The 25,917-nt window shown below is 43.6% G+C and overlaps 2 protein-coding genes across 5 annotated transcripts in view; one reads left to right on the top strand and one right to left on the bottom strand.

Annotated features, from left to right (window-relative positions):
• On the bottom strand, window positions 1-19,579 carry DHTKD1 (dehydrogenase E1 and transketolase domain containing 1). Of its 2 annotated transcripts, XM_071424106.1 has the most exons (17): window positions 19,392-19,578; window positions 17,559-17,714; window positions 16,909-17,120; window positions 15,070-15,264; window positions 13,842-14,111; window positions 10,491-10,662; window positions 8,757-8,955; window positions 7,579-7,891; window positions 6,450-6,534; window positions 5,724-5,863; window positions 5,202-5,352; window positions 4,179-4,285; window positions 3,745-3,909; window positions 3,290-3,372; window positions 1,578-1,747; window positions 978-1,063; window positions 1-533 (listed from the first exon to the last, which is right to left on the bottom strand). In XM_071424106.1, the coding sequence occupies exons 1-17, from the start codon at window positions 19,549-19,551 to the stop codon at window positions 432-434; spliced, it is 2,766 nt and encodes a 921-aa protein (XP_071280207.1). In that variant the 5' UTR covers window positions 19,552-19,578; the 3' UTR covers window positions 1-431. The 2 variants fall into 2 exon arrangements, 1 of the variants encoding a protein (XP_071280207.1); XR_011678735.1 differs by lacking the exons at window positions 1-533; window positions 3,290-3,372 and having other exon boundaries at window positions 19,392-19,579.
• Window positions 19,580-25,311: 5,732 nt separating this feature from the next.
• UPF2 (UPF2 regulator of nonsense mediated mRNA decay) overlaps window positions 25,312-25,917 on the top strand; it is a 54,116-nt gene continuing 53,510 nt past the window's right edge. For 2 of the 3 annotated variants that reach the window (XM_071424099.1, XM_071424102.1), the window contains exon 1: window positions 25,312-25,774. The gene's annotated coding sequence lies outside the window, so the exon portion shown is untranslated. The remainder of the gene's footprint in view (window positions 25,775-25,917) is intronic. The other variant, XM_071424101.1, reaches the window with a different exon arrangement.

Consider the following 25,917-nt stretch of genomic DNA (forward strand, 5'->3'; position numbering starts at 1 on the left):
AATGGCTCATTCCCAGGCATGGGGAAGCATTTATTTGATCAAGCAGTACTAACATTTCTGCAGAAAGAGAAGAAACAGAACCTGTTTCCACACACGCACCATCCCAGGAAAATGTCAAGTGCAAATAAGCAACATGATTCAAGGTATTCCACAGTCACCTCACCAATCTGTCCTCTGGACTGGATTTTTAACTTTATAAAGACATTTTGTAGAAAATTGTATAAGAGAAAAAGAAGTATCAAGAGTAACAGGCACTTCTCGTTGTTAGGTATTCCCCAATATGAAAAAATTGCTTCATCATTACCAAACTTATTCCACCTTTTTTTTTTTCCATTTTGGAGAACTAAGACTCTTCAGGGTCTGGTGTTTGTTCTTCACAGGAGGAGGCACTAAACATGACTGGCATCAGGAGCAGTGCATCCATTGAAAACTTAGCTAAATGTGTGGGTCAGAACATCTTCCTGCTGCTTGTTGTGGAGGGTTCCAATGCCGACCGCTGGGGCTGGTAGAGGAGGTCTGCTCACGAGACGGAGCTGAAATTGGAGTTGTGGGGAAATGATTAATGGAGGACAGACTCACATCTCCAGGTCCTGATGCCACAGTGGTATCTGCTGTCAGATAACTGGGCAGTCCCAGCTGGAAGGAATGCAGGAAGTTATCCCCCATCTCCTAAAGACCAAGGCTCCAAGGACTTTCTAGTGCAGGATCTGCCAGAGCAAATGGCACCTTTGCATTCTCCTACTCCCCTACTTGGGATTTTTCATTATCCTGTCTACTTTGACTGAACACCATGTAAAATAAAGCTCCAGTCCTGCTCTTCACCAATGGTGCTATAAAGAGCAGAAGTAGCTGAAATTAGAAGACACATTTGGTTTAGTAATCAAGATTAGGTGTTTTGTTAAGCACCATAAAATTTTGCATTCAAGGAGAATTTCAAACTTCATTTTAAAGACTAAAACACCCTGGGGACATCTTACCTTAAGCCCCAGCTGCTTTTCAAACCGTGGAGACACAAAGGACCATGGACCCATGTTCTGTGGTTCTTCCTGACTCCAGATGAAGACTAAAGGAAGGATAAGGGTACATAACAAACATATACATATTGATATTTTCAGCAGAGAAAGAAAAACAGTTTTTTGGTTTTGTAGCACCTCTAGTTTTTTTGTCTTGGCGCTACCTTTGAAATGAAGGCATGCCAGATTTAATTCCCTTGCAGCTCAGAAGTGAATTCAAACCCAAAATATGTCCACCATTAGAGTATGCTGTGTGTATATTCTGCTTTTCTACTGCTGTTTTCAAAAGCTACTAAAAGGATTGGACTGCAAAGACCAATGCAAAAAATATCTCAAATGGTTTGCTCTGATTTTCAGTGCTGCTTCTTGGAAGCTAACAATAGCAGAGAGTTCTTTTAACACAAGTGATGAACATTTCTGAAACATCCCCCTCCAGAAACACTTGGATGTATGAGGGGGAGAACAAAGAAGAAAAAGCCACTACAGCTCTTCATCTTAAAAGGCAACAGATTTAGTTCAGTACTTCAAAGAGACTAGAAACACAAAGGTAGAAGCTTGGCTGACCTTTTGCATGGCTGTACTTGCTCAGCTCTTGCTGTAGAGCTTCCAGGGGGAAAGGACAGAGCTCTTCAAGTCTCAGAATAGCTGTGCTGTGCTGCTTCTCTCCCAGTGTTTCTCTTTGCTTCACCAGAGCATAGTAATGCTTTCCAGAACACAGCACCACTTGGGTGGCACTAAAAAAAAATAAAAAAGAATGTTTCCAAGTTTAGTGTTTTACAGAAAGTTGATGCAGAACAGCTTGGAAGAACACTTCCAACCAAAAAAAACAGTCAAACTTCAAAGACAACTTCATAGAGCTAAATTGCTTCCCTAGACCATCTTTTCTCTTCCTTGCCTTCCTTTCCCTCCCACTCCCTCCAACAGTTGGCAAACTAACCTTTGAGCACAGTATGCCAGAGGTCCTGTTTCTTCAGTAATTCTGGGAAAGTTACCTTACAATGGCATTGATCTCTCTTAGCTCTGACTATTAAAAATTAAACACCCAGTCAAAGTTGGTCATCTCTGCACTCTCTGTAGAAAATAAACCAGAGGGAGAGAAGTCCCTGCAGAGGACAATTCTCTGCCATGCCAAAGCAGGACTGCCTGCTGGGAGACACCACACCTTCCTGCAGTCACAGAGGTCCTGGCTGCCTAATCTCACTGGAAAAAGAACAAGATAAACTACATCCTTTGGGCTTGACCATCCCACTGAAAAAAACCCAGATGCTAAGATACTTCCAGCCTTTTGATTGGGGGCCAGGAAGCAAAGAGGAAGGAGGCTCAGACTTGGGTACTGCTGGGGCAAGCAGCAGATCAGGGGAAAAAATACTAAGGCTGAATTGGTTGTTGTGAATAGGATTCACTGTAACATCTGAAAGTGGAGAGATGTACACACACTTTGTTATTGCTCCACCTCATCAGCTCAGGCATCCCAGCCCCAGAACAAAAATTCTGGATTCAGTTTTGGGCCAATCATGACAAGAAAGACATTGAGGAGCTGGAGCCCATCCAGAGAAGGGAACGGAGCTGGTGAAGGGTCTGGAGCACAAACCCTGTGAGAAGCAGCTGAGGGGCCTCAGCCTGGGGAAAAAGAGGCTTAGGAGGTGACTTTTCATTCTCTGCAACTCCCTGACAGGTCATAGCCAGGTGGAGTTTGTCTCTTCTCTCAGGTAACACACAAGTTGCATCAGAGGAGGTTTAGATTGGATGTTAGGAAAAATTTCTTCACTGAAAGGGTCAAGCACTCGAACAGGCCTCCCACAGCAGTGGTGGAGTCACCATCTTGGAAGTATTTAAATGTCCAGATGTGACACCTGGGACATGGTTTAGTGGTGGACTTGGCAGTGTTGGGCTAAGATTGGACTTGATGATCTAAAGGGTCTTTTCCAGCTTAACAAATGTATGATTCTATGACTCATGTCACAGCTGCTCCAGTGACTGTCAGCTAATGGACATGGTGCAGAGTAGGCCCCATCAGGTTGGTAACTACAGTCACAAACTCCCTGGGAGGCCAAGGGGTGACAGCCTAAACACTTCACTGTTTAGCAGACAGATGTGGTAACTACCAACAGTTACCAGAGGAAAAGAAGAGGAAGTAAAACTAACCACAGGCGCCTACCATAAAACATTTTCCTCTCAAAGCCACCTCTTTCATACCACCTCAAATTTAAGCTATTGGGTAGGAGAAAGGGAGAGGACTTCTCTTTTGAGCTTCTCCTCTAAGAAAGCAGAGCTACCTTTTAGGATCTACTGAGGAGTCACCAATGACAGGCTTGAATGTTGTCCCTGGGGCCATTTCTTCAAAACTTGATACAGCAGCCTACATGGGGGAAGAGTTGGAAGTTACCAAATCTTGCTGCTTTTCCCTCAGGCCAGAGTCAGAAAGAATACTGAGACAGGGTTTGGTAAGTACAAAATACACAGTCTTCCCTCTCCCTCATATTCCTTTTCCCAGTGAAAGTGGGATAATAAGCTTCCCAAGAACACCATCAGGCCAGGAATGAACCCTACTTCTAGTTCACCTCCACCCAGCTTTAATCCTCAAGCTGTGTGGCCCCAAACAGGCAAAATTCCATTGATTTGACCCCAAAACAGCAATCAGAGAACACAGAAAGGGAAAGAAAAAAAAAGGGAAGAGAACACAAAAGAGGATAAAGAGGAAAAAAAAAAAGAAGGACATTTTTCAGCTTACTGGAAGCCTGAGTAACACTTTGGGAGAAGCAACAATGAGAGGTTTCCTGAAGTTTCGGACCATTTGCCTCCGGAGTAAATGGAAATACTGTGCTGGGGTGGTGGGGTGCACAACTGACATGTTGACCTGGTCACCATCAACACCCTCTTCTGAGCTGTCACACATCTGTACAGGGGGAACACAGCAATACCTTGTCAAATGCCAGCAGTGAGGCTATAATGCAAGAAAGAATCCAGGCACACGAGGCACACTGATCTGCACAGGAACAAATTAGTAAATATCCAAAGTCAAGAGAGGAACAACTTCAGAGAAGAAAGGGGTTTAGCATTGAACTGGTAAGATTGTGCCTCCTTGGAGCACACTGCAGCCCAGCTCCCAGGGCTCTGACTGCCAGTGCTGTGCTGGGATGGGTGACCCTGGGGCTGTGGTGGTACCTGTAGGAACCGTTCCATCCGGCAGGACGAGTGCTCAGGGCCTGCACCATCATAGCCATGGGGAAGAAGAATTACTATCCCACTCTGCAGAAGCCATTTAGCCTCACCTAGAAACACAGAATGAGGAGGAAGGAAAGGATGATTTCCACAGAACATAAAGCCACAGAACACATTACTTTGCACAAACTGCTCAGGAAAAAGAATAACCAATTTCTACGTCATTAAATACAAGCCTGAAACATGCTGCTGGCACTTTGCCCTGAGGTTCCTTACAGTGAAGTAACACATGTTACTGATCTGAAGTTTCTGAAATCATCAGGTAGCTCTGGGCTCCCAGAACATTTAAGTCTCCACATAGAACAAATGACTCAGTGAAATTTTAAAACTTCATCTCTGCAGGTGTGATCCCAGCAGCATCCTATGAGCCAGTCCTGGTTAACACAGCAGTGCTCATTCCCCTGAGCCCTGCCAAACCTCCTGCACTATACAAGAGATTACAATCAAATCCAGAATTTGGCTGGAATTAGAGGGCCTCTGAATTTCCATCTATGACTACAGAGGTTTTATATCTGAGCACTCAGAAAACATGTTAGAGTCAAACTTAGTAAGGTGTTGTGGGGTTTTTTGTTTGTTTCTTTCAAATAATCACTATTTTCCTTCTCTACTGCTTCAAGAATTTTTCAGATGCTTCACAAAGGAAAGGTACAGCCTATAAAGCTACCAACAATACACAATATATACACACAGTAAAATACATGTGGGGGAAGAAAGGCTATTAATATAATTAATTGTCCTTTTGTAATGACTGTACTCTGCCAAGGAATCCTTCATTTTAGATGTGCTGTCTTTAGAGAACAGCTGCACAAAAGTCAGGTCCTCACAGGCAAGCTCATAGGACTCCTTGAGAAAACAGAATTCTTTGCACAACATGTTGTCCTTTTACTTGAAAGGGGAAGGATTTTCTAAAAATGTGTATAATACAAATGATTAATTCTTAAATATATTAGTTCCTTGTACACTCACCTCCAGAGATGAAAGTGTCAAATATTATCTGGGCTCCATTAAAGAAGTCTCCAAATTGAGCTTCCCAAATTGGCAGTAACTTAGGGCTCTCAATACTCATTCCATATTCAAAACCAAGCACAGCTTCTTCAGACAAGGGACTGTTACTCACCTAACAAAATGAAATTGTTGGGAGGGGTGGATGAGGAAGAAGACAACCAAGGGTTAAGAAGCATTGGAACCAGACAAACAGTGCTGACAACACACACTCCTAAAGGCAATTGATAGGCACTGATTTTTCACTCTTGAATGAAGGCACTGAGAGGAAAAGAATAACATTTGATCTCTCAAGAAAAAGCAAACCCCCTTATAAAAGTTGCAATCTGTAGTGACAAAGAATAGGGATGACCTGACAGTTTTTATGTCCCTGTATCTGGGTTTTGCCAGAACATACACTAGGCCTACATATGTCTCAGCAGCTTTTGAAAATGCATTGTTTCAGCACAATCTGAAGAAGGTTGTCTTGTGGGCTACAGAACCTACCTCTAGGAAACCCTTCTGGTCTGGGGACATGTGATTCAGAGGAATGTAGGTATCATCTGTCTCTTGGCAAACCAACATTGCGTGTCGCTGGCTGAAGGTTCCTCTGCCAACATCTTGTCCACTTAGTCTGATATTGAACCCTTGCCAAGCAATAAACACAACACCAGATCAGCAAGTTATGTAAAAAGAAAACATGCAGGACATAATTCTACTCTTGTTATGTATCTTTTTGGATTTCCCCTCATCAGCAACATCAAATCTGAGAGCAACAGCTCCAACTGTCAAGCATACAGATGCTCTGACATTATTTTGGGTAAATTGGTTCAATTTACTGAAGCAAACTGCAAAAAAAATGTGCATTCTGTATCATATGTAAATGGAGATTTGAATTCAGGCTAGAGAGGAGGGAGAAGAAATAGTAGCATAAAGCACACAAAGTACTTGGGAGCCACACTGATGTCAGCTGCACTGCTTGTGCTCAGCTCTATGCACAAATGGTTTTGGGGAGTGAGAGGGAGCCACAGTTCTTTGGAGATGTTTAAGACTCAGTCTACAAATATTAGTGACACGTAGGATTCAAATTAACCTTCTCTTATACCATGCAAATTGTCAAATTTATAAACCATAGCAACCTTTTTACTTAGAAACACCTAAGAAATCTAATGTTATCCTTTACTGACATTAAAGCAAAAATATTTTACTGTCTCCTGTCTAGTTGCCTCTTACCTTGGCTCAGCAGAGAACCAAATGCTAAAGTTTCAGCTGTTGCCCAGTCCAGCTTTTTTCCTTCCTCCATTTTTTGAATTCTTGACTAAGCAAATAAAGAAGAAAAAATTACTGTTTTGTCCTCTTCCATCTGTAGCTTTTTTGGTGGCACAGACTAATATTAGAAGCTAGGAAAAAAGCAACACACTATGGAGAGAAATGCTATATTCCTGCAGCCAGCTTAAGCTGCATTAGAATACAGTCTTATTTCAGCACATCCTGAAGAAGGTTTCCTGAGGACCACAGAACCATAGGTGATCCATGTGTTCACCTCCCAGTCAACAAACTGTGGACTGATTAAGTAGTCCTAGGCAGAAAATATTTAAAATCTTAGCACAGCACAGAGTGTAGGCTTGACAGACTTCTGGTCTGTCTGGTTAGCAGTGATGAAAGATACCAGGTGTGAGTATTTCACCCTCCAGAACTCTTCCCTGTTCTGGCCTGCAGAATTGCAGACAAATTATCAAACTGAGCTGTGGAGCTCTTGCCTTGGGCTGGGAAGACAAAAACATCAGTCTTTTGAAATACAGCCTCTTTTTGGCTGCCAAGCAGACACCTGCACACACTCATCATCCATCAAAGGGAAACATTCACAAACCCCAAACTGATCCAAACCAAACACCAACTTAGGAGCTATCAACCCAGACTGTCAAACTAGGCCACAGGTTGTGTAGTGTTTATATATATAAGTTATAAAACACTCACTACTGGCTTTAGAAACTGTGTACACTATTGCCAGGTTCCTGAATCATTCCTTTACAAAGCACTCATTCTAATTACCAGCTATATAAATGTTAGTAACTTATCATAATAGTTTCTTTCTATTTGTAAGAATAATAAACTGTGTTTTCCATAAGCTTTTTCCTTCATTGCAATAAAATATTGTTGAAATAACAAACTAAAGTACATGGGGAAAAATCTTTCTTCAAAACTGGAGGAAAAATGGCATCATGTCGGACTTGAAACAGAGTGAGCTGTTTTTCCTAGAGAATACCATGCTATTCTCTAACTGGCAACTCTGCTGTGTTTAGATTTTTCCCTGTAACAGGTCTGAGCCATGGGATCAGAAGTATCACGATGCTCTACTCACCTGAGCATAGGTCTTCAGGAGATGGCTGTGCATCTGGAGCTCCTCAGGCACCTCCACAGACTTGGCCCCAATGAACTGCAGCAGAGGCACAGGCATGCCCGTGTCCCAGGTGGTGATTGAGGCAGAAGGCTCCACAAAGCCTTCCCAGTGAGCCTGCAGGTTGGTAGGGGGTGGGCTGTAGGAAGCCATGTTGGCAAGGTGATCATTCAGCTTGGAGTAGCACGAGGTCTTGATCTCAGCCACTTCGGCCTCAGTCATGAGCCCAGCAGCTGTGAGCTGTTCTGCATATGTGTCTGGGATACTCTTACGGGACCTGCCAGGGAGGGAATCAAACCAAATGGTTTTATTTGGTTTTTATTTGGTTTTTATTTATTTTTTCAAATCACATATTAAGCCTAAAACCGGTGTCACAGGAGAACAAAGAAATACCACCTTACTACAGTCAGGTACCATGGAAAATTCATATAAATGGTGTCCTGGTGCATTATATTTATTTGCATGAAGTTCAATTTCCTGGCATTTTCAAAAAGAGAATAGTTCTGTTAGAGATATGTTTTATAGCCCTTCATTAAAAAAGTGAAAGTGCTATAGTTGGCAGTTACAGGTAAAAACAAGTCAAAACCCCCTCTGTGCTACCATGCATGTTTTCTTCAGAGAAATTCACAGTAGGATTTCTGCATTGGAGAGAATCAACCAACCATTCCATAAACTCTTCACCTAAAATATCAGAATTCACTGGCAAGTGAATTTTTGTGTGTTTTTCTTAGGGGATAAGGATGGAATCTGTATACATTTAAATGCTGATAAAGATGATCAGGCAAAGACAAGACAAGCATCACACTGACTTCCTGCCCATTCTCTCACAACATGCACACTTCCCCTTGAAACACAGAAGGCAACTTTGCCCTCTGATTACCAGTGAGCACAAATTTGAAATCCAAGACCTATGTCCAAGATTGTTCTCCAAAAAGCACCAAGCCACACATTCAAGAGCCAACAGTAATGATTGCTCATTAACATCTTATTATCAGACTCACACTGTAGTCAAGGGCTGCTGACAGTCCAGCTGCACCTTACATAAAGACCTGTGGCTATGTCAAAGAATCTCCCACAGACACTTCTGTTGCAGCAGCAAGATTTGAGGTGGTGCAGACATATTTTGGTGGTGCAACCCTTACCTGATGATTTTGTACATGCTGGGGTTGGTGAAGAAGGGCTCATCAAGCTCATTGTGGCCCCACTGCCTGTAGCACAGCAAGTCCACGATGACGTCCCTGCGGAAGTGGCGCTGATACTCCACAGCCAGACGTGTGGCACGGACAACTTCCTCAGGGTCATCCCCGTTCACATGGATGACTGCACATCCCACGATTTTACCTGCCCAGGGATTCAAAACACAGCAGCAATCACACTCAATCCCTTCCAAAGAAAGCACACACTCACCTGCTCTGCCGAAACTACAGACAACTCATGGGAAGGAAGAATATTAAAAACAAATTAAAAAAAAGATGTTCTTTGTGATGAGAGCTGGGGTAAGGAGAGGAGTCTTGCCTGAGAGAACATGCAATTAGCCCAAGCTGTTTTATTTGTCAGTTTGAGCACAACTTCTTTACGAGCACTTTGTTCCCAGAGGAGTTTTCTATGCACAGTTCCTGCATCATATTAATCTGGTTGTGTACAGGAACTGGGAGAGAACTACTTGGTTGCTTCTCTTTCAAACAAAAATTGAGTTTTATTTCCTTCTTATCCTAAGCTGTCTCTACTATGAATTCATACAAGCCAAAAGCAACTTTCTCCCTTATTAGTAGGGAGTAGCATTCTGTCCACTGCTCCTCCAGGCAGAAAAATCTCTTCATTAAAGAGAACACTGTAAAATTTCAGTATCTTAACACCCTCTCCTGTCTGACAATTTGGCTGCAAGCAACAGTGCTCCTTTTGTGCTTTATCTGTCCAAATTCTGGAAACTAAGATACTTCAGCTATTCCTGGCTCATGCCAAGATTTCCTCTCTGGCAAAATACTAAAGCTCAGCTACATAACAGCCCCTCTTCACTGACAGGTAAGAAGAAAGGAAAACTAAGGATGGAGACAAAAAACAAACTCAAACAAAACCAGTCCCTAACACAAAACCAGCCCAGAGAAAACAGTAATAACATATGCTATCTACCTTATCAGATTTAATGAATCTACTTGTCTGGTTTGATGAAACCATAAGACAAACACTTGATATTAAGTCATAAGCATACAAAAGTATATTTTTATTTATAGGAGACCTATACAAGATAACTAACTACTATGTCTCTGATCTTACTGGTAATACCTCTGTTTATCACTAAGAAAGATTCAGTCCAAAACAAAGCTTCTACTTCAGGCATAGAAAGATCTTGAGTTTCATCTTTAAATTGAAAGCTCAACAGGCTCACATGATAACAAACAAAACAGAAAAAATGGAGGAGTATCTGACGTAAAAATCTTGCTCAGAAAACACACAGATGATTTTTATGAAATGTAACAAGAACTATTTAAAGTAGATCTGTTATATACTCCGTTGTAAAACCTTTTCAAAAGCTGCCAATAATATGACAGAAACTGAGTTATAAAGACTTCACAGAAATCCTGCAATTATTTTATCACATCCTGTAAAAATGTGACAAGATTTTCCCTTGATATTTAGTCTTTGCCATAAAGCAGATAGGGGAGGGCATATTTTTAGCTGAATTGTTGCTAATAGGAGAGAATAATAATAATAATAATAATTTTAATTCCTACTCTACCATGAAACTGGAGTTACAATAATCTCTCCCTAGAGCTGACAGGCAGTTGCTATAAAAAGTCCACTGCACAGCTTACACTGCAGTTAACAATCCTTTCTGACACAACAGGCAATCTTCCTTGTGATTCAACCCTACCTACCAATGTCACTGCAGTACAGAGATGACCTTCCTCGCTCTGGAGGAGTGGTATAGCCCAGCTGGTTATTAACAATCAAGTGGATGCTCCCACCAACTCTGAAATGTGGCAGATTGGAGAGGGTCAGTGTTTCAGGAACAATCCCTTGCCCAGAGAAAGCAGCATCGCCATGAACCTACATCAGGGAAAAAAATGGAAAAGTCTCATTAGGAAACACTGGAGGAACAGCAAAATCAACACCATAACTCATTAAGTAAGACCTCCTAAATTGGGTACATGGAACAGACACAGTTCCAGCTGAACCCACTTCTTAATCCCTCTCAGAATACTGTTTCCATGACTGGAGAGTTTATGCAGCCTTATCACTAACACAAGGTCATAGCAGCCACCATATGTACATGAATACCTGATGTAATCCCTACCTGGAACTGACCCATAATCTCTTAAAACTGACCCACCAGTGTCCAGGTGACTGCAAGCTTCCTGGCTATGGCAAAGGTGCAGCAAAACCACTGATCCCTGAACAGAGGGAGCCACTCACCACAGCATTCACTACACTTTTGCTGAAGTTGAATGTTGGTGAACTGGGACTTAGGCCCATTTCCACCTTACCAAACAGACAAGAATAGAAAAACAAGTGGAAAATGAACTGAATGGATGTCACCATCATATTTTCTGGAAAAATCCCTTCACCAGGATTTCTCTCCTGGGAAGCTGAGAAGCCTCAGAGAGAAAGGAAAACAATATTATCTCATTTGCTTCTCCTGTGTTTTGCTGCTTTGGAATGTGGCTGGAGATTGTTTTTCCAACATATGAATTGTTTTGACTTAATGACCAATCACGGTCAGGCTGTGTCAGGACTCTGGAAGAAGTCACAAGTTTTTCATTATTATTTTTAGCCTTCTGTCTGCATCCTTTCTGTATTCTTTAGTATAGCATAGTATAGCATTCTTTAATATAATACAGATTATAAAATAATAAATTAGCCTTCTAAGAACTTGGAGTCAGATTCATCATTTCCTCCCAGCAATGGGGGACTCAGAAAATACCACAAATGGAAGCACTCAAAACCAAAAACTTTCAAAAGGAAATAAAACCTAAGTTCTTTGTTACATTTCTAAATAGCAATAGCAAATAAATGCTGCAAATAAGAAAATTAGTTCAGAAGGGGAAGGGAGAATACTGTCATAGCCAAGCCAGGTTTCCAACAAAGGCTAGAGGTACTGGAGTGAGTGTCATCTAACATTTCAATGTTTTGAAATTGGAGACAGTTCTCCTTTGATGAATATGATGGCAGTTTCTTCAGAATGCAGACTCAGTCATTTGCAGATTTAAGTCACTATGCAGATTGATGTACTTCCTTATTGAAACCAGATGAGAGTTCTGCTTTCTAGCTATGGAATAGTGGTTTCAATCCTTAAGAGACATCTGCAAGTACACCAAGATAACAGAGGTGCAATCAACCAGTTATCTGGCAGCTCTGGGTTTTTTACACCATTCCAATACAGATTTTTAAGAGGTATAACAGTAAAACAAAGGTAACTACTGCAAGAGAGACAAACCAGCTTCCCCATTCTATCCCTTACTATGCTACACTTGCTCCTGAAGTGCTGGGTTTTCACCTTTCCCTCCTGGTTTCTTTTGCTGCCTAAGAAGGCTACATATCTCAGTGATAGCATTTGAGTCAAGACCCTAAAACATCTGAGAAAACTTGATGGCCTTTAGCATGTCCCAAAGCATTAAAGCCTAAAGACAGGGTGACTATCTAACTACACAAGACTGTTCATATTCATCTCAAACCCCAGAGGATTCAATTCCTGTGATGCAGGTAGGATTTTACTCATTCTACCAAAAAAATGGAAACGGTTTTTGCTAGGGCACATTTTTCTCTGGGCTGCATTAGCAAAAAGCTAAAAGAAGACCTTCAGATCCTGGACAATGAAGCTTACCACTGACAATGGCACCTTAACTGATCTTTAGTCATTCTCTCCTCAAGCTCTGCTACTGAGGCTTGTGGAAGAAGAGGAAAAATGCTCAATTCAGAGTTCAGAGTGTCTACACTTACATTTCTCAAGAGAAAGCACTGTAAAACCAGAAAGTTCAAAGTCAAACTCCCAAACCAAGCTTCTGAAACACAAGGTGCCTGCTTTCATCTCTTTCTTCTCAATTAGCTGAATGAAAACACTTAAGATCTGGAACTAAAAATTTGCCTGCTTTCAATCTCACTTGTGTACCTCTTAAAGACACTATCACAAGTGATCATGATACATTTTCTTCCTTTTAGGAATACTTTAAATCAGGTAACTAATATGGAGGTGTTTAGCACAGAATCAAATGTCTCTCTTCTCTGCTATGCAATCCTCCCTATCACTTACCCCCAAAAATCCTAAGTGAAATTTTTCTTAGATAGGGAGGGTCCATTTATCCTGAAGAATTGTTGTTTACAGAGTCATAGTACTTTCATTACTATATGGTGAAGATCTACCATTATGAGAAAGAAACAATAGTATCTTCTCAAACTAAGAAATAACTGCACTGAAAGATGGAGACATCTTTTTTTTGCTGCACATTGGGCAGCAAAAGTTTGCTACACTTGCAAGCTCCAAAGACTTTTTTAAAATAAAAAACTAAGAACCCAAATTTATATGCCCTGAATATTTTGTATTCTCATGTCTGCTTTTCACAATATCCCATCCTTCCAGAAAAAAGCAAAACATTTTTTTTAACTGAAATACATTTTCACTTCCTAACTTCCTCATGTTTGTTATACTTTACAGAACATTTCTGCCCAACTTGTTTTTAACCCTGGCTTTAAAATGTTAAGAGTTCAATTCACTTGTTCTTCCTAGTTGAAGTCAATGCAAGAGAAGAAAATTTATCAAGGAACTATTTGGGATTGCTTCTACAGCTATACAAGTCAGTTCAGGGAGTAAAAACTAATTCCAGCAGAATCTTCAACAGTACCATGACAAAATTCTAAATCCTCCTGAACATTTTGCAGCCTTGTTGACAGCTCTTCTCCAAACCATTAATTTGAAAGAAGGCTTCCAGTGGCAGTTTAAATGCAAAAGTGAGGAAAGGCACACATGGCTCTCAATACAGAATATTATTAAAATAAAGGGAGGTATCAGAATGAGTATTCAGAAATCTTAGAAGTGCAATTATTTAAATGCCAGCATCATCACAAACGCCACCTGGAAATCTTCCTTGCCCTCCTCCTTCCCCATAAAGAAGATCCCAGATCTTGACATCATACATTAACTCAGTTTTGTTTGATATTTCTATGTACACTCCTGTTCACATTCTAGTCCAGCAAGTCTTACAAATATAAATAACAATATTTGAGCAAAATACCTGCAGACAAATAACTTTGTCCCCAGGCTGTGCAGAACTCTCTGGGGAGTAATCACCATCGAGCAGAGTCTGCTGCCTGGCTCGTGTCTTGCCCACAGCCACTGGGTTGATGGCTTCCAAGTGTGAGGGGTTGGGGAGCAAGGTGACATGCACAGGTCTGTGGGAGCCAAAGTCCAGATCCACAGAAGATGTCAAGTGGGAGAGAACGTCCCCAATGGCTGCTGAATTCTCTGGAAACTCGCTCAAACCGCGCATCTTGCGGAACATCAGCTGCAGGGAAACAGATTTGGTTCAAATCCTTTTTTGATTCACTGACAGGTTGAAAGAAAAACTCTCTCCTACTCCTGAAATTGCAAGAATGCTTCTAAGCAGCAGCACACAAAACCCTTCATTAGAGTTCTTTTAACAGTCTCCTGCAGACAGTTGACATTGAAGTGTTGATAGGAAGGGAGAACACTCTCACACAGGTAACATTCTATTGCTCCAGCACTTACAACATGGCAAACTTTTGGGGGTTTATTTTACTACAAATAAACCAGGCAGCTGCCTGTGAGATTATAAATCTCTTACTGTCTTAGGTTGCAAGATGTAGCTGGAGGTGTCTATTCTATTGCCACCTGTTAGAGGTAGGGCAGTTATCTTCTGTTAATTGGGCAGTTTTACCTCTTCCACAACCAATCCTCCCTCCAGGGAGAAATCTTCTGTTAATGGGTTACTGAGTGTCCCTGCATGACTGAATAAATGACATCATCCCACTGGGAGATGCTCCACTCAGGGAGAGGAGCCAAGAGTTCCTGCCTGGATATAATCTGGGATTTGGAACACCACAGCAGCCTTTTACCACTGTATTCCCCGAGGAAGACCAGGCCCATCTACACCACCACTGGACCTTCAGAGGAAAACTCCACCCTTGTACAGGATCCCTGCTCCAAGAGAACCACACCTGTCACTGCAGGAGGGCTGAGCCACCATGGAATGGGACTGTGCCACCACCCTGACCCACAGAGTGTCAGGTCCTATTCTCTGTCAGTGTTGTTTTGTATTACTGCATTTTTATTTTTAATTTTTCTGATAAAAGAACTGTTAATCCTGCTCCCATATCTTTCCCTGAGAGTCCCTTAATTTCAAAATTATAATAATTCCGAGGGAGAGGGTTTACATTTTCCATTTCAAGAGAGGCTCCTGCTTTCCTTAGCAGACAGCTGTGTTTTCAAAGCAAGGCACCCACCTCAGGAGGGAGCTGCAGTAAGCCAGCGAGCAGGTTAAGCCTCCCTCGATGGGGCATTCCAATGATGATATCCGTGACCCCGCTGTACGCGCACAGCTTGAACAGCTCGTGGAAGAAACCCATCATGCTCTCTGCTCCTTCACCACCGTAGCGCTTCACTGTGGCAAACTTGGTGGCCAAGAAGTGATCAAACTCCTGGTAAAAACAGGACAACTTCGGTATTAGGCTGTTTGAAGCAGCAGACTTTGGTTTATAAAATTGAAATATAATTTATGTTTATAGCCTTGAGGCATATAAATCTAAACATACCCCTGGAAAGTCTCAGCTCACTCTCCACCTACACAGTCTGAGACCTATGAAGCTATGATGACTGTAAAAAATCAGCTCTAGGCAGAAAAATGTTGCATTGAGGACCAAATTTTCTCTGTCTCACATGGAAGGTGCTCCAAGAATTCTAACGCCATATTAATTTACAAATTCCTTGGTAGTTTAGTAGTTTACCTGTTTTAGGTGGAAATTTAGGAATGGTGTTCTTTTACAGTATAAACCATAATGATTTTGAGATACAAAGTGCTAGCAAAGCAGTGTTTCATTTTGATTTACATTAGGCACAATCCTTATTACATAGGTAGAATGCTTGGGAGAAGAAAAAGAAATGAAGTTGTATTTACTTCATTTTCTTCTCACTTCACTCCATTCACCTCCTAGAAAGCTCAAATAAGTGACCAAGTTTTGGAAGCACTGGAAATTTCTTTAGTTTTTGCAACTGAAGACAGAAACTAAATGAAGTCTGTAACTGAGAAGGGAAGACTAAGCCACACCCAAAGATCTGAGCCAACTGCTAGTTGAGCAATATTCAGTTCTAAGGAATAATGTGTACAAAACTGGTCACATATAAAAGTTTTTTTTCTGTCAGGGTTAAATGATATACTCTTAGTATAGCTCTGGTCATACTGAAGTTAAAGTAGAGCACATCAGGGTCCCAATATCACCCTCCTGTGTCACCATCAAATTCCTCTAACTGCCAAAGAGGCTACAAAAAATACAAAGTGGGCCATATACTTCCGTTCAGTCATTGGTAAATATTACATTTAACACTCCTTCCACTTGGAAAACTGGAAACAGGGACACTTTCACAGATCCTGCTCTTCTACCTTTCCAACCTTCACAGATCCTGCTCTTCTACCTTTCAATCATTCTGGATAACATGGGAAGAAAAGGGGAAAAAATTAAAACTTTTCACAGTACAGAAGTATTGGAATAAATTTTCTCTATACATTTCAAAAGAGCATAAATATTTCACTTCCTTATAGAAGGCACTGAACAAAGGTTCCTTGCTGAAAAGCACCATGTCTGCCAGTGCTATATGATAGAACCTCAGTCCAGCTCTGATTTGTTCTTCCAAAACCTTGAGGGACAGCATACTTTAAGGACAGTAAAACAGATCAGCATGAGGGTGAGAGGAAAACACAGAACAGCTAGCCAGAGCACAAGATTTCACAGAGCTCTGCTCAACCTTGTGGTCCCATCAGCAACATTTAATATGATCTGTCAGATCATTAACCTAAGAGTATCTCACTTTTGCAGACTGACTATTCATGGGTTTACAGCATCATTATTTCAGTAATGGCTGGTAAGTTAATTCAGCAATAAACTCCAGTGAGATTCCTGCATTGCACTGCTTCAGACAAAGCCTTGTACTTCTTCCTCCTGCACACTGTCAAAGCTTTTCAGGACAGTGATTGCTCTTTTTCTGCATGAATCATGCCCAGAATAGTAATGAGTCCATGACAGACTCCATGACCATTACAATCCACTAATAGGGAACAAAGAAAGTACCTGGGACTCAAGCATCAGTTTGCACAAGTGCTTTTTCTCTTCAGGTGTAAATGCTTCTTGCTTTAGCTCTTCAAACCTTTTAGCAAACCATTCTCTCTCCTCCAAAGTTGGAAGCTGGCTTGTTTCTATGGAAATATGCCCGCAGTATATATGGTCAAGATAAGCCATCACATCCTCTACAGAAGCCTCCTCTTTTCCCATGTTTAAAAGTCCTAGTGGGAAATAAATGTTATTAGTCACTCTGGGGGAGGAGGGGAAGCACTAAAGCCTGTTTTGGAGAAAATAAAGAAATAAGAGAGAACGACCTCCTTTGTTTAAAGCTGCAGCAAGGCTCTAAAAGAGACAAGAAAAGACAATTCTTGACTTCTGCCCCTGTATTTTGAAACCTTCACTACAGTGTTAAGTATTGTGGTAAATCACAGAATGTTACAGTAACACAAGAAATTAATGTTTAACCTCGGCAGTTTTAAGAAAAAGCACAAATTTCCATTATTTCTGAAGATGCTAGAAGTCAGCCTCTCACTGCACTGATTTTTGCAACAGACATATGGATGCTGAAGTTGACAATTTTCTGACTCTTCCACAGAGGCCACAGCCCCTCAATAAATCCCCCATGAACAGAATTTTCTGTGATGAGGCTGTGGACTCACCTGTAGTAACGAGAGGACCCTGAAGAACTTCAGCCAGCTCTTGGATTTCAGGTACCATGTTCATAACAGCTCGGCCAGCAAACAGTGGGTTTATTTTGGCTGCTTTGTGGCCATGTTCAGCATAGGCAGTTATTAAACGAGCAAGAGCATGGTCAACTAGAACCAAAAAGAAAGCAGAACAGCATCACACACATGCTTAGATGAAATCCACTTACAGCATCAACACAGGAATATTTTGTCTGCTGGCAACCATCAAGGCTCTGGCTGGAAAGAGAGCTTTTCTATGCAGTTATTTCTACCTTATTACCCCACAACAGCTCCCATCAGCAAACTGCTAAATCTGCTCCCCAAAGCAATTTTCAACCAAGTACACTCTAGATTTCCCCCACAGTTCCCCTCATAGATTAGGCTCCTGTAAACATATGCAAAGCTACTTCATTTTGCTTTGAATCTCTCTACAGCAGTAGTGAACCAAAAGCACTACAAACAGGTATGTCCAAGTCAAGATCAGCACATTACCAGTGTATAATCTTATTTCCTAAGCCAACTCAATCCTATCACTTATGCTTCCTTGTTCCTTGCTGGAATGACAGGAGGATTGGGTCTTAACAATAATGCAGGTCCCATGACTTCAAAAAAAAAAAAAAAAACAAAGTCTGTAGTAGCCAAGAGCATGTGCTGAGCCAAATGTGGTAAAAATTATCGACATGGGCAGAATTTGACCAGCTGAGAGGTCACACATGTTACTGTCACTGAGCATAGCCAGAGACCAGGCTGATGAACTGCAAACAATAAAACACACTGCAAGCACAACCTGCTACAAATTTATGACATGAACCTGCTTATAAAGTGTGGAGGGGTTTTTCATCCTGTAAAAACGCAGCACTGACAGTAGTCAGGTCTGAAGGGTTTTGTTTTCCAAAGCAATGGAATTCTCAGACCATAGCACAAGGTTATTTCTCTGACACGTCAGCCCATTCAAAACAGCCCCTTTTCTCTACTGGGCTCTACAACAGAGGGACAGAACCCAGACATAAGGCTAACAGTGCCCACAATGCTCTCAGCAAGGAGGCCGTTTAAACATAATTTTTAAAATGTTACATAAAAGTATGTTAATCATTAACAAGGAGGCTACTTTGTGACGGGCCTCGCTGTCCAGGAGCTACAAACTGGTTTCACTCCTGCTCCTGGGCAAAGGGTTTAATTCCTACCAGTCGCCAGAGTAAAGTTAATGCAAGGACCACACTCCTACCTAGAAGAGTTTTCTGCTTGAAATCACCTTTCTGCACTGTAAAATGGAGCTAAAAGCAGCACAGGATTGCTAGAGGAGAGAGTTACCTTAGTTAATCATGGAATCATAGAAAGTTAACGGGTTGGAAGGGACCTTACAGACCATCCCGTCCCAACCCCGCTCCGTGGGCAGGGACATCTCCCGCTACACCAGGCTCCTCAAATCCCATCTGGCTTCGAACACAGTCAGGGCTGGGACATCCACAATCTCCCTGGACAACCTGTTCAGTGTCTCACCACCCTCAGTCCGGCTGGTTCAAGCCCCATGACACAAAAGGGAAATGACAGGCGCGTAGTAGAGGTATTCTACGAGCAGCAGAACTCTCCGAGAGCCCATCGCTGAGCGAACTTCAGCACTCGGTGCTCTCACAGCCGCTTCAGCCCCTGGAGCGGAGCCAGGCACCGCAGGCTCGCAGAAAGCACAGCCAAGAGCTCTCGGAGCGGGTCCGCCCCGCCGGGAACGGCACACGCCGCGCCCGGGCCCCGCTCCGGGGCAGCCCCCGCCGCGCTCCCTCTGCCCGCCCGGCCCCGGCCGTGTCCGACCTGCTCTGCCGGCGCCGCGCTGCTCCTCCGCCCGCCCGCCCGCCGTCTTCCGCGGTTTGTAGCCGTAGACGCCGCGCTCGGTGCGGTACCAGCGCCTGGGGCCGGCCCGGCAGAGCGCGCAGCGCACGGCCCGAGCCCCCGCCGCGGCCGCCATGGCCATGGCCGCGCTGCCCCCGCCGCCGCCACCGCCCCCGGACCCGCCCCGAGCCCCGGGGGCGGCGCCCGCAGCGGGGGCCTCAGGGGCTCCTGCGGTGCCGAACGGAACGAGGGAGCACACGGTGTTCGGGGCTCCAGAGAGCCAATCCGGAGTGAGGTGCCCGGCTCTGGGCTCCTCAGCACAAGAGAGACAAGGAGCCGCTCAGAGGGTCCAGCGGAGCCACAGGGATGAGGAGGCCTCTGGAGCATCTCTCCTGTGAGGAGAGACTGCGGGAACTGGGCCTGGCCAGTCTGGAGAAGACTGGGAGGAGATTTCATGAATGCATATAAATGTCTCAAAGGTGGATGCCGAGAAGTTGGTGCCAGACTCTTTGCAGTAGTGCCCAGCAACAGGATAGGAGCAATGGCCATAAAATAAAACCCAAAAAGTTCCACCGTGTTATAAATAAGAAGCTTGACTAGGCCAATATTCAAGCAGCAATCAGTTTATTAATTTATGTGCTAAAGTATGAGCAATACAGCGCTGGGTACAGTGGGGGAAGTTTTCCCTCCAACTGCACACCGATAATTGAGGCTTACAGGTGTTTACAGGGGTACTCATAAGCTTTCTCAGCAGTTTCTATTCCAATTTTTACTCATCAGCAGTTTCTATTCCAAATTTTTACATCACAATTCTATACACTATTGTTATTTAGTTTTTCTCAGGATGTATCCCAAAAAGGAGTATCCCCAGATGGTGCTGGTCCAGTTTCCAAAAGAAGAAAGATGAATCCCATCTGATGAAGTCCCGCTCTCCAGATGTGGGTCCACCTTTTAATTGCAAGGACTATAAATCTCATAACAGTGATGTCCAGCTTCTCTTGGTCAAAACTATAAATCCTTGAGTTGATGTTCATCTTCCTTTCTCAAGCTGCTTTTCTCTGTTTTGTTAAGGCATGAGATAAGCATGTTTCCTTTATATATATTCCAAAGCTATAGTTTCAAGGATACAAGCAATATTCTAAAATTATACTTCAAAAGGTTATTATTGCAGAACTCTTTAAGGCTTAACTACAAGCAAAGAGCAACATCCTTAACGCTTTAATTCAAATGCTCCTAAATCAACTAAGGTTAATTGTGAACAAAAGATAGGTTCAAAGGCCTTCTTCCATGCTTTACTTTCCTCAGTTATTATTAGAATTCGTCTTTACAACTGTCCCATTGTCAGTCTCCACACATATGATCACAAATACACACATTGCCTGCATGTTCCTGACATGAAACACAGCTTTGTATTTCACAACTGCAACATGAAGGAGAACTTTTCATTGAGGGTGGCAGAGCACTGGGACAGGCTGCTCAGGGATGTTGTGGAGGCTCCCTCTGTGGAGACACCAACAACTCACCTGGATGTGTTCCTGCATCACCTGCTCCAGGTGACCCTGCCTTGGTTGGGCTGGATGGTCTCCAGGGGTCCCTTCCAACTCTACACAGGTGAGACCCCACCTGCAGGGCTGCATCCAGCTCTGGGGTCCTCAGCACAGGAGGGACACGGCCCTGTTGGAGCGAATCCAGAGGAGGCCACCAAGATGATTAGAGAGGTGGAGCACCATTCCTATGAAGAAAGGCTGAGGGAATTGGGATTATTCAGCCCGCAGAAGAGAAGGCTTCCAGGTGACTTAATTGTACCCTTCTAGTACCTGCAAGAAAAGATGGAGACAGATTTTTTTACAAGAGAATGTAGTGACAGGACAAGGAGGAATGGCTTCAAACCAAGAGAGTTTAGGTTTAGGTTAGGTATTAGGAGAATGTTCTTTGCTGTGAGCATGGTAAAATACCAGAACAGGTTGAGCAGGGAAGTTGTGGATGCCTCACCTGTGGATGTGTCCAAGGACAGGTTGGATGGAGCTCTGATCAACCTGAAATAGTGGAAGGTGTCCCTGCCTGTGCCAGGGGGTTGCACCAGTTGATCTTTAAATGTCCCTTCCAAACTCAACCTTTCTGTGATTCTGCAAACTTTGTGTGAATGAAGGTCTGAGGTACTGGCAATTGCCTGTCCATGGGCTTGGTTGTGCTCCTGTAGCCTTCACAATGAGGAAATCAAAGAGCATTTTTTGTCCAGATCAAACCATGATATTTGCCTTGGGAACAAGTGGAACTGGATTTCAGAACTGAACCAGTTCCAGTTGGTCTGGGATTTTATAATAGTCACAGTTCTTGCAGAGGGGCCACTTGTGTTCCTTGAGGCCTGCATGGTTGGGTTTGTGCATATTTAAATGCATATTTAAAAAAAAATGACCCTTAATGCTGCAAGGAGGGCAAAAGGATACAGTGACAGAAGGACAGAGGACATGTGGTCCATATAGTGAAGTATAGTAGAAATGTGGCTGTGAATATTCATTTTTTTTCAATTAGAATGAAGGAACCTTAAAAATAATGCTGCGAGATTATGTGATTGTTTTGAAGCTGACAGTGGAGAGGGAGAAAACATTGATGTAGTTAAATATTTCCTTTCTGTGCTTGGGGAAAAAGACAAATGTTGCAGGCAGATTGCAGGATGATGAAATACTTTTCCACAGTTCTTAAACAAATACCAGTCAAACAGCAGATATCACTGTGGTTTTGCTTTGAATCATATAGGCAGTTAGTTGAATATTTCCCATTTAGCATTGATAGGAATAGGTTTGAACTTTAAAAAATTTCCAGTTTCTCCAATGAGATGTTTCAGACACACAATGTGGATCTCAGAGAACTAACTGAATATTTGTATATATAAGTTCACTTAATAGAAGTTTAAGAAAGTCTAAGCAGGTAGTTTTGAAATATATATCTCATCAAGTCAACTTGTTAGGGTTTTTATGTGAATCAAAATCCGGTTAATAAAGATTTAAAGTACTTTACAGATTTGCCAACATAATCATCTTGTGTAGGACATGATTACACGTGACAAAAGCATTGCTGTAGCTTTATCTAGGTCAAGGAAAGGTTTTGTTGACTTTGATTGATGTCTAAATGTGAGAAGGTGGTACCTGTGCCAGCAGAAACACCACTGCTGAGGGCGTGGGCAAAGTGACTCTCCCAGCCTGGCTCTTCTGGCACAAAGCCTGTCCTAGAGAAGGCTCCTGTGAGAGGTTCATTCAGTACTACATGATGCTCTCACTAAAAATCCTAGAAATGCCCAAAACCAAGGCTGTGCATACTGAATAGTAAGAGTCTGGCTACCTGGCAGCATAGAAAATCAGCAGCACTGTGGATATTTCTAAAGGAATTATGCCCCTTGCCACTTCAGTAGTTAGATCAACCCAAAAAAGCTGCCCACACCTTGAGAGCTGATGAAGTTTGTCAGCTGGAGGTAAGTGGTGAGGAGAGGTTACCTTGAATGTGAGAGTCAAGATGGAGATAAGCAAACATGGTTTATTTTAATAGGATGAAGATGGAGATAAGCAAACATGATTTGTTTTAACAGGATGAGGTGAAAGCTTGCACACATTGAAAGAGTATGTGCACTAAAATGTAGCTCCTTTCCAGGAAACAGTGGCTATAAATAATCTCCAAAAATCATGAGAAAAAATCAGGTGAGTCTAAAAGAATTATGTGAATATCCACTCACTCAGAAAAGAAGATACTTTGCTGGATTTGGCTGCAAGGAAATCTAGAGGACACCTACAGATTCTACATTAGGCCAGTATTTGGCACAATTTGAATACTGTGTGCATGTTTGGAGCCAGTAATTGAGGAAACATATAAAAAAAATTGGGAAGAAGAGCTTCAGGAATAAAAAAAAAAAGACATGCATTATGTCTGAGATTTAGGAAACATCTACCTGGTTTTGGTTTTGGTAAATCAGTACAAAAGCTGGATTAGTATGTGCACAAATGAAACAGGTACTTTAGAAGGAAAAGTTTTCTGAAGTTTGCTTGCATGGCCTTTACAAGAGAGAGCTCCAACATAATTGTAGATGTGGGAGTGTGGTATAAACACAAAAGGAGATTTTGCTTTCCTTTCAAACTGTAGTGATTGTACTTTTTATTCATGTTGGAAAGGGCAGCAGCATTGTGCTTCAGAAGAAAATAAGCCAACATCTCTTGATGTAATGCCAGTGCCACTGACACTTAACCCAAGTATAACCCAATTCCCCCTAAAAAGAGAAATTCAAAGGCACCCCCTGACAGGCCAAAGGATTGGTGCCTTTGGAAAATAAAGTGCCAACACCAACATGGATTTTCTCTCCCTCTTTTTACTATGTTCTGCCATGGATCTTCTCCACTCCATTGATTCAGTTGAATCAACTTGGTAGTTTAAGATATTTTGGCAAGCAAATGAGATCTTTATGAGCTGGGACATGTGCATGATCTATGCCAGTAACAAGCACGACTCCATCCTTTCAAACTTGTCCAGAAAGAGATTTTTAGATATGTCTGCAAAATGAACAATGAAGTTAAACAGCAGGGAGGAGAGCTCTTCCCTGGGGAAAAAAAAAACCCAAAACAACCTGTCTAGTCCTGTACCAGCTGGCAGAACACACCTAAAGCTCTGCATCAGTAAACAGTGTCTTCTGTTGGGGCTGACTCTTGCCTCTGAGTAAAAAGCAACTTTAACAGTTTAATAACCTCATTATGTACACCCAGGCCTGTGCCTGCTGTCGAAGTCCAGTATTGCTGAAGGCTTGATCTAAGCCCAGAGGGGTGTAAAGGCTTTCCCAACCTAAAAGCTTCTGTCAGAACCTGGATTCAAAACGTAAAATAAACACCAGATTCCCACTCTGCAATCTGGGCCGTGCCAGCTTTTTCCAGCTTAGGCAGCTTTAGAGTTGCCCAAGAAGTGATGGTGTGCCCAGAACTGCAGGCAGAGAGCCTTTCCAACAAACCTGGGAGTTGCACTAAATTCACCACTGTGAAATATCCTCAGATGTCCAGGTGGGGACAGTGACAGGACTAGAGGGCAGAGAGACCAAATTTAGCTAGAAAAGACATCCAATGACAGAACCACAGAATGGGTGTGTGGTGGTGTTCACAGGGGTCCCAGGACCAGGGAAGAGATGAGAATGTTGACTCCATGTTTCAGAAGGCTGGTTTATTATTTTATGATATATATATTATACTAAAACTATAGTAAAAGAATAGAGAAACGGTTCATCGGAAGGCTTGAAAGGAAAGGTAGGAATGGAATGATAACAAAAGCTCATGACTCTCCAGTCTGAAACAGCTGGACTGTGTTGGCCATTAATCAGAAACAACCAACATGGACCAAGCACAGATCCACCTGTTGCATTCTGCAGCAGCAAATAATCATTATTTAAATTTTGTTTCTGAGGCCTCTCAGCTTCTCAGGAGAAAAAATCCTAAGGAAAGGATTTTTCAGAAAACATCATGGCTACAAGTGTTGTTCTGTCACTTAGCACCACTGAGATGAGCCAGGCTCCAGGCTCTTAGCACCTGCCTTGGAGACATTTATGGCATTAATGAAACGCCCTCTCAGTCTTCTCTTCTCCAGACTGGCCAGGCCCAGCTCCCGCAGTCTCTCCTCACAGAGAGATGCTCCAGAGGCCTCCTCATCCCTGTGGCTCCGCCGGACCCTCTGCAGCGTCTCCCTTGTGCTGAGGAGCCCAGAGCTGGGCACACTAACGCGCGCCCCCCCCGTGAAGCCACCCTGAGGCAGAAATTTGGTATTCGGACACTGTCACCCCAATGTTTTATCACGGTGACACCGGAGGGAGGGCACCACCCGCCACATGACGGCACAGACACGTCACCGCCGTGACGTCACGCGGCTCCACAAGCCGAGCCGTGCGCTGAGGCCACCAAGGAAGCGACATTCAGAGGCTATTTCCCCCTTCCCTGCCGCTGGGAGGGACGCGGGGCCGAACCCTTTTCCTCTTCCCTTCCCATTCCCGTTCCCGTTCCTCTTCCCCTTCCGCCTCCGCACTCCCGGTAACCCGTCCGCCGGCAGGACCCCGCGCGGGGCTGCCCTCCGCGCTGCCTAACCCCCGTCCCTCGGGGAGCGCCGCTCCGCGCCGCCCGCAGCCGCGGCTCCGCCGCCCTGAAGCGGCGCCGCTCCTCCCTTCGCGCCCGGGCGTGGCGGGGCGGGCGTGGAGGGCTCGGTCGGGGCAGCGCCGTGGGTCAGGCAGCGCGGCGGCGGCCCGGTCGCCGTGAGGGGAGAAGCGCTCGGGGGCCTCGGAGGGGCGGAGGAGAAAGAGGAGGCGGCGGCGGCGGCGGCGCCGGGCGGGCCCATGTCGGCACCGGGCACAGGTACCGCGGGCACCGACGGGACGGGAGGGCGGTGCCGGGGCGTGTGTGGGGAAGGGGTCTCGGGGACGGGGGGAGGAGGGCACAGGGGCCTGGCGGGGCCATGGGGAGGGGGGTTCCGGAGACGGAGGGGCCGTGGGGCTCGG

Source organism: Agelaius tricolor, unplaced genomic scaffold (assembly GCF_023055355.1).
Source record: "Agelaius tricolor isolate 1412-34295 unplaced genomic scaffold, bAgeTri1.0.p SCAF_3, whole genome shotgun sequence".
In the NCBI taxonomy this organism is placed as follows: domain Eukaryota; kingdom Metazoa; phylum Chordata; class Aves; order Passeriformes; family Icteridae; genus Agelaius; species Agelaius tricolor.

Coding starts and splice junctions, on each gene's coding strand:
- DHTKD1 (XM_071424106.1), bottom strand. CDS start 19,551: ATGGCCATGGCGGCCGCGGCGGGGGCTCGGGCCGTGCGCTGCGCGCTC. Junction 4,286..5,201: donor TGACACTTTCATCTCTGGAG/GTGAGTGTACAA, acceptor CTGTGTTTCTAG/GTGAGGCTAAATGGCTTCTG. Junction 1,748..3,289: donor TCCTCAGTAGATCCTAAAAG/GTAGCTCTGCTT, acceptor ATTTTTTTTTAG/TGCCACCCAAGTGGTGCTGT.